Raw genomic sequence first — 7,192 nt, forward strand, 5'->3', positions numbered from 1 at the left:
CTCAAGAGGAGTCTGGAGTTCTCATTACTCTGTTGAATGCTGCCCACTGCTGGTTGTTAAAGGCAACACAGGCTTTAAAAACCAAAAAACTGTTTCTTATCAGAGAAGTTCCAAAGTGATTGAAGCTTCTTTTTTTTTTTTTTTTTCCAATGTCAAACCACGTTTCATGAAACAATCTTCTCAGGCTTGTTAAAATTCAGAGTAAATCTTCTTTATCTGCGATGTCGTTGGGCCTCGTCTGGGCTCCGGGAGGATGAGATTGTCAGACGAGAGGCTGTCAGTGTTACGGAAGAAACTGAGACGCTGGTGGGACGTGTGGAATGTGACTCGCTGCAAACTGCATGTATGGCATGGGAGGGAGGGGGGGAGGGGGGCGTGGGGGGGAGTGAGCGGCGGGTTATCGAGGGGTTTCGTGTTACGCCGCCGACGCCGATCGGCGCTGACTCATGAAGTGATGTCACAGCGAGGTGGTGTGTGGTGGGGGTGGGGGGGGGGGGGGGGTTGCAGCTTCTCGGTGCTGCCATGTTGTCTTAAGTCTTTTAAGATGGTGGTGGTATGCAGATCCACGGAGTGGGGGGGGGGTGTCATGTAGGTCAATTGAGGCAGTGCAGTACAAGAGCGTGAGTTCATGTTCAGATTATAATTTTCTCCACACGCAGGGGAAAACTATATGAACTTGTGTTTTATATATTTTGTGATTTTTCTCCTTTTCTTCTTCAGAATAGCGGCGAATGAACCGTCGTTTATGTCGATGCAGCTGAAGATATTAGACCAGCGGCATAAACAAAAGCTAAACTTGAAGGCGCTGGATGCCGTGCTGTTTGGGCCTCCTCTCCGTAAGGACTCGCCGTCTCCACATTCGGGCTTCGTGCACAGAACCAGAACCCGTCAACACCAACTGCTCTTCCTCCGCCCGCTGCAGGTCCACAACACAACTGGATGAAAGGACTTTGTCCTGATGGTTTCCATAGTGATCGGCGTCGGCGGCTGCTGGTTTGCATACGTGCAGAACAAATCCAGCAAGGTGCACATTTCTCAGATGATGAGGGATCTGGACAGTCTGCAACACGCCGAGCAAAGCCTTCATGGACCTGCAGAGCCGGTGAGAGAACCAGGACACGATTTTACGTACCGATCGGGTCCTCCTGCGAAGTTACATCTGTTATTCTCTGATGCTGCAGACGCATAATAAACTCCGAAAGCTCCAATCCAACTTAAGTTTGATTGTAAACTGATGGTGTCAAAGACGAGGCCCGTGGGCCTGCAAGAGGCTCCGATCCGACCGAACACCAAGAAAATTGCACAAATTTCAAAGAAAACATTGATGCTTTAACCAGGAAAAGGGTTTTTGGGGATATTTTCACTGTGTTTTGCATCAGAAAGTTTAATCAAAATTGGCTTTATGTTGAGATTGTTTGCTGTAATTGTTTGACTGATTGACATTTCCGTCACGTATATTCTGCTCCACAGCAAAGGAAAACTTTCACCATTTTTTTTTCTTTCCCCGGAGATGAAATCGCACTGCATGTGGCCCCTGAACTAAAATGTGTTTGACACCCCTCCTGTTATAAATATAAAGCGGGTAGAGGAGATGAATGATTTGAAGGTCTGCTTACATGATAAAAGCATCAAGCTGCCTGCCTGCATAAATCTTTTGGGATCGTCATTAAAAATACCAGCGTTAACACAAAGTGAACCAACGGCACGGATCAAAGCCCCGGCATGTGTTCTGGATAATGCTCTGGTGTTTTAACGTTGCGGCCTTTGCATGTTCTCTCTACTATATCTTCCCTTGCAGCACATTTATTTGAACAATAATATAACCTTTTAGAAGCCACACTCATTTTGACGGATCAGAATACAGATGAAATGCCTTTTATGGCTTTTTCTTCTTTCCACACCAGCTTTTTTTTTTTTTTTTACTCATTGTGAGCTTATTTCCAAAAACTGTTTTCATCCCCCCCCCCCCCCTCCCCAGTTTGGAGAAAGCTCAGGAGGAGAACCGCACGGTGGCCGTGGAGAAGCAGAACCTGGAGCAGAAGATGAGGGACGAGATCACGGGGGCCAAGAAGGAGGCGCACAGGCTCCGGGAGCTGCGAGAAGGAGCCGAGTGCGAGCTGAGCCGACTCAAGTATGCGGAGGAGGAGCTTGTACAGGTACGTCAAATGAGGAAATGAAAAACGTCAACGCAGGCGACTGAAATTCACATTTCCGCACATTATGTTAATATATAACAAGGACTCGAGGCTTGTGTCTGGGATACCGCTCCATATGGACGTAAATGCATTTATTACTGTGGCTAAATCACCTTGAAATGAAAAGACTAATGTTGACTCTCCCACTTTAAATATTCCCGTCTACCACAAAAATACTTAGTTTGCATATACGCAGAGGTTTGCCTCATTGCTTTCACATAAAACGCAGCAGTAATACTGCATATCTGTGAGCTGTAATGAGGTTTGTTCTTGCAGTGGAAGTGGAGTCATTCCCACTCAACTCGATCAGAATTCAAACTGCGTTTGTTCAGTGTTGGCCGAGTGTTTCCCCCCCTCCCCTTCTGACGCTGCTTCTCCTCCAGGTACGAAAGGCCCTGAAGCGAGCGGAGAAGGAGATGCAGTCGGAGCGCTCGGTGCCCGAAGCGCTCCAGAAGTGGCTGCAGCTCACGCACGAGGTGGAAGTTCAGTATTATAACATCAAGAAGCAGAACGCCGAGCTTCAGCTCTGCGTGGCCAAAGACGAGGTGACTTCCCCTTCACTTTTGACGTGCGCTCATTTCCTTAATTTAGGAGGATGAAACGGGAGGTTTCGGTTCGAGAGTCGAGGGATAGCTGAAGGTTAAAGGTGCTAATATTTTGGAAATGACAGTACAGAGGAACAGATCACAACACGATGCTGCAAACTGCATCGCATTTATTTCTGAACACACAATATGAAAGAAAAACCGAGAAAGGGGTCGAATTTAAACGTTCCAAACGTGTTTATCAAGTGAAAAACACGGGATGAAAACAGCAAATGACAAAACCTGGGGCACAAACCCTGAGATGTTGAAAGGTAAATTCAAAAACCTGTGAAGTCAGTTGGAAACTAGTTAGAAACTTCGTGAATGCAACATAATGCGCATTTTATATTTATTCGTCAAATCTTTATGTGAAACCTTAAGAGCTGCATATTTGCATGAAACCTGATTTTCTTTTTTTCTGATGTATTTCAGGCAGAGAAAATAAAAAAGAAGAGAGGCACAGTGTTCGGGACTCTTCACGTCGCCCACAGTTCATCGCTGGATGAGGTGGACCACAAAATATTGGAGGCAAAGTGAGTAAATGTCGTTCTCGGAAAAACAGATTGCGGTGGGAAACACGCGTCTCTTTTGTGAACGGAGGATTTGCTCCAGCGACTCGTTTTCCTAAAGGGCCACGTCACAAACCAGTAATATTGAGGGCTGAGACACAAATTGATCTCTTGATAAATATATGTTGCTGTGTTTTTTTTGTGTGTATTTTAATGCGATTAATGTGAGCTACTGTTTCTCATGGTCACTTAAAAACTTTTTCTTCTTTTCACCTTTTCTTTTCTTTGTAATAAAGCCCAATAATATGGAACATTTGATGATTTTAGATGTAATAAAGCAAATAATAACAGTCAGTTTCATTTGATTCTGGCTTTCTCAGTGGAAGGGCCACATACGACGCACAATTCTGTGTTAAACTCTCATAAAGCTCATTGTATCAACAAAAAAAGGCAAACAATCAGCGTTCACAACAGACTGTTGTTTTTTTTTCCTTTGCTGACAATAATACACTCTCTTCATTAATCCTGATGTAAATTCAATAAGATCCAACAAATCTTTCTTCACCAAACTCATTATTCCAGCCGGCTGGGGGTCTTTCCATGTGCACAGTCGTATGAAAGTGGAGCAGTTTTATTTACTTTTATCCTACCAGGTAAATTCATTAAGAACTGATTCTCATTTACAATAATGACAGAAAAAGCCTCAAAAGATGATCACAAAACAAAAGTGATCTACTTTCCACCATGAAGCTGAAGAAAATCATCACAAACAGAAAATTCTACACATTATTCTGTGGGTAATCTCCCCAAATCATGTATTTAAGGTTCATTGTGGAGTCTTAAGTTACGCCTCGGTGTGTGTGGTGACGTGTCCTTCAGCACCGCAACCGCCATACAAACCACGCGACTCCTCGTGTCTCTCAGGAAAGCCCTGTCGGAGGTCACGGCGTGCCTGAGGGAGCGGCTCCACCGCTGGCAGCAGATCGAGAAGCTCTGCAGCTTCCCCATCGTCAACAACTCGGGCCTGCCGAGCCTGACGGCCAGCCTCTACTCCGACCACAGCTGGGTGGTGATGCCGCGGGTCTCCGTGCCGCCCTACCCCATCGCGGGCGGGGTGGACGACCTGGACGAGGACACGCCTCCCATCATTCCACAGTTCACCAGTGAGTGAGCTTCACCGTCACAAAAGCACTTTGTCCAGAAAAGAGTTCTTAAAAAAAACCATGTCTTTTCCGCCGCCTCCAGCCTCTACGATGATCCGGCCGCCGCTGACGCGCAACAGCAGCCTGTGCCGCTCCCGCCGGAGCATCATGAACTCCCCGCAGTCCTCGCTCATGTCTCCGGACCCGGACCTGCTGTCCATGGCCAGCTCGTCCCTCTCCTATCACCCCGAGGCCGACGACGAACATATCATGTTCAGCTCGGATAGGAGGGGGTATGTAGCGGTGGCCGGAACGCCGCGGAATGGTTTTACAGTTTGGACTCACAGGTGTTCTAACGCAGACATTCACACTGATAACTCGGGCTTAAGCGATGACGTATTTGTTTTTGGGTGTCGACTAACATCATGCGGAGAGTGAATCTACCGATTTAGCACATAACGGGTTCCTCACTAAAACATTAACACGAGTCGATACGAAGCCAAGACTAAAGAAGAATTCAGAGGACTTTTTTTTAAGCAAAAAAAAAGTACTTAAATATGAACTGTCGACTGATCGTGTAACCAAGTAAAGACAACAAACCTCTTTAAATGTCAACCACGATGTTGGTTTTCCAGAGAAATGTGGCCAAATGCATTGTAAAGTGACGTGTTGTTTTGTAAACTTGAGGCTTCTAAGTGTATTTTGCATTTAGTTTACATCCAAAGTGGACGAGCACCTCGTGCTTCAGATGATTTTTAAAAAAGGACCCTGAATTTGATCCACTTTCCCTTGCAAAATAAATTCGACTGTTGGGTAAATATGGGCCTGTGAACGGTTTCCTCTGCTCCTCCTCCTCCTCCTCCTCAGGGAAGCGGCTCAGGAGTCCAGCCCCGACACAGACTGCCTCAACTCGTCCATGGTCCGCAAGCAGCTGCACAACCCGGAGCCACCGTACCGCCGGATCTCCCGCGAGGAGCTGCTGCTGTTCAGCCAGAGCTCGGAGCCGCCCGCCACCTCCCCCACCACCCACACCACCACCACCACCAGCAGCAGCAGCAGCAGCAGCCTCAGGGACTCCACGCCTCCCCCGCTGCCTCCCGCCCCGGCCACCTCGCCGTCCGGCCCGCCCTCCACCTCGCCCTCCCCGGCGCTGGAGCACCAGTCGTTTGCACAAAGAGGCTCGCCCGACCTCACGCGCATCTCGCCCGAGTCCCAAAGTGTACCTTTCTCGCAGGGGAGCGCCACCTCGCCGACGGGCAAGGGCACGTACAACGGCGTCCTGGAGAAGTCCTACAGCTTCGGCCAGCTGCCGGCCAGCATGCTGCCCAAAGTGGGGCGCCACCCGTCCCTTACCTCCCTGGACTCGGAGGGCCGCAGCTTGGGGAGGGAGTACAAGCTCCAGAGCGCCTCCTCCCAGGACTCCAGCGACAATGGAGAGAAAATCAAGCGCTCCTCATCTAAAATCAAAAGCTTATTTAAGAAGAAGAAATAAAAAAAATTAAAAAAAACAACAACGACGATATAATAAAACTTTCAGAGTGAGATAGTGCGTGAATGAGAGAGAGAGAGAAAAAAGAGTTTTAGCTGTAATACTGAAGAAAAAAAAAAAAAAGGACAACTGTACGCTAAAACGTTTAATTTTCTCTCTGGAGTTTCTTCTTTTTTTTGTTTTCTTTTTTTCTTTGTCATCAGAGATGGAATGTAGCTCAGTCTGGGTGCCTTGAAGTGCTCTCCAGGTTGGTAGCCTTATTTTTCAATAATGCCTTTTTAATTTAGTCCGCTGACAGCCTCGCCCGGAAGTGTCCGGATTCCCCCCCCCTCGCGGGGTCACGGCGAGTCGTTTGCTGCTCCGCGATAACTCCTGCGTTCCTTCCTCCGACGGCTGGTGAACTTTTCTCGGGCCTTATCGCAGCACAACGAGCAGCACAAGCTTCTTGGCAGTCCCGACGGGTGTTTTCTCGTCTCGCGCCCCCCACGCTGGGAACTTAACTTTGCCAGTCTCGCCGGGGACACTTCGCTGCGCTGTCGACCAATACGACATCCACCGTGCGGATGTTTTCTCTACGTTAGGCGAGCGGCTCAAAATGCATGCAAGTCGATGGGGGAAGTGAATCCCCCCCCCCTCCCCCCACTCTTGAAGGAACGCACCAGTTATTGCAAGGCGGAGACAGAAACTGCTCTGGCCGTGACTCTCAGGGCGCCGCGTCGTAGAGAAGAAAAAAAAAAAAAAAGGTCAGGAGAACGTCAACGAAAGGTCACCGTCTTTTTCTTGATTTCATCTTGAGTTTGAACCAAAAAAGCCACTACGATGTTAAAGGGTCTAAAGGTGCAGTCCGTACATTCAGTCTGAAGCACAGCTTGGTCACCCCCCCCCCCCTACACACACACACCCCTTTTATTTTGTGTAAAAAAAATTCTTGTTTTTGTTTTTCCTTCTCAAGTGTCCTACCTTAACTTCTCCTTGCTGGAATGATGGATTGCATCTCGTGAAGTGTCTGAGTCCTGAACTCATGTACTTGATTAATTTCCTTCTTTCTTTTTTTTTTTTTTGGGGGGGGGGGGGGGGGAATCCTGCTAAAAGTTTGTTGCACTACTGCTTTCCTGGTATTTTGGGAAAGAGCCGCTGCTTGCGGAGTACATATTGAATAAAAGATTTAGAGATGAGGGGAACGCATGGGCGGCCGCACTGAAGGGCGCCGCACATAATACCGGAGCCAAAATTATCTGATGCGTCTTCAGTGCCGCCGTTTATGGATTCCTCG

General features: G+C 47.9%; 1 protein-coding gene across 1 annotated transcript in view; it reads left to right on the top strand.

Moving 5' to 3' along the window:
* The window catches only part of stim2b (stromal interaction molecule 2b), a 39,441-nt gene extending 32,517 nt beyond the window's left edge, over nt 1–6,924 (top strand). The window contains 10 exon segments of the mRNA XM_080518799.1: nt 660–836; nt 923–942; nt 944–1,084; nt 1,086–1,102; nt 1,979–2,156; nt 2,579–2,740; nt 3,212–3,312; nt 4,213–4,451; nt 4,534–4,777; nt 5,298–6,924. Of these exon segments, the coding sequence (XP_080374925.1) occupies nt 660–836; nt 923–942; nt 944–1,084; nt 1,086–1,102; nt 1,979–2,156; nt 2,579–2,740; nt 3,212–3,312; nt 4,213–4,451; nt 4,534–4,777; nt 5,298–5,922 (1,904 nt within the window). The 3' untranslated portion in view covers nt 5,923–6,924.
* Nucleotides 6,925–7,192: the final 268 nt, after the last annotated feature.

This window comes from Blennius ocellaris (genome assembly GCF_963422515.1).
Source record: "Blennius ocellaris genome assembly, chromosome: 23".
NCBI classification, from domain to species: domain Eukaryota; kingdom Metazoa; phylum Chordata; class Actinopteri; order Blenniiformes; family Blenniidae; genus Blennius; species Blennius ocellaris.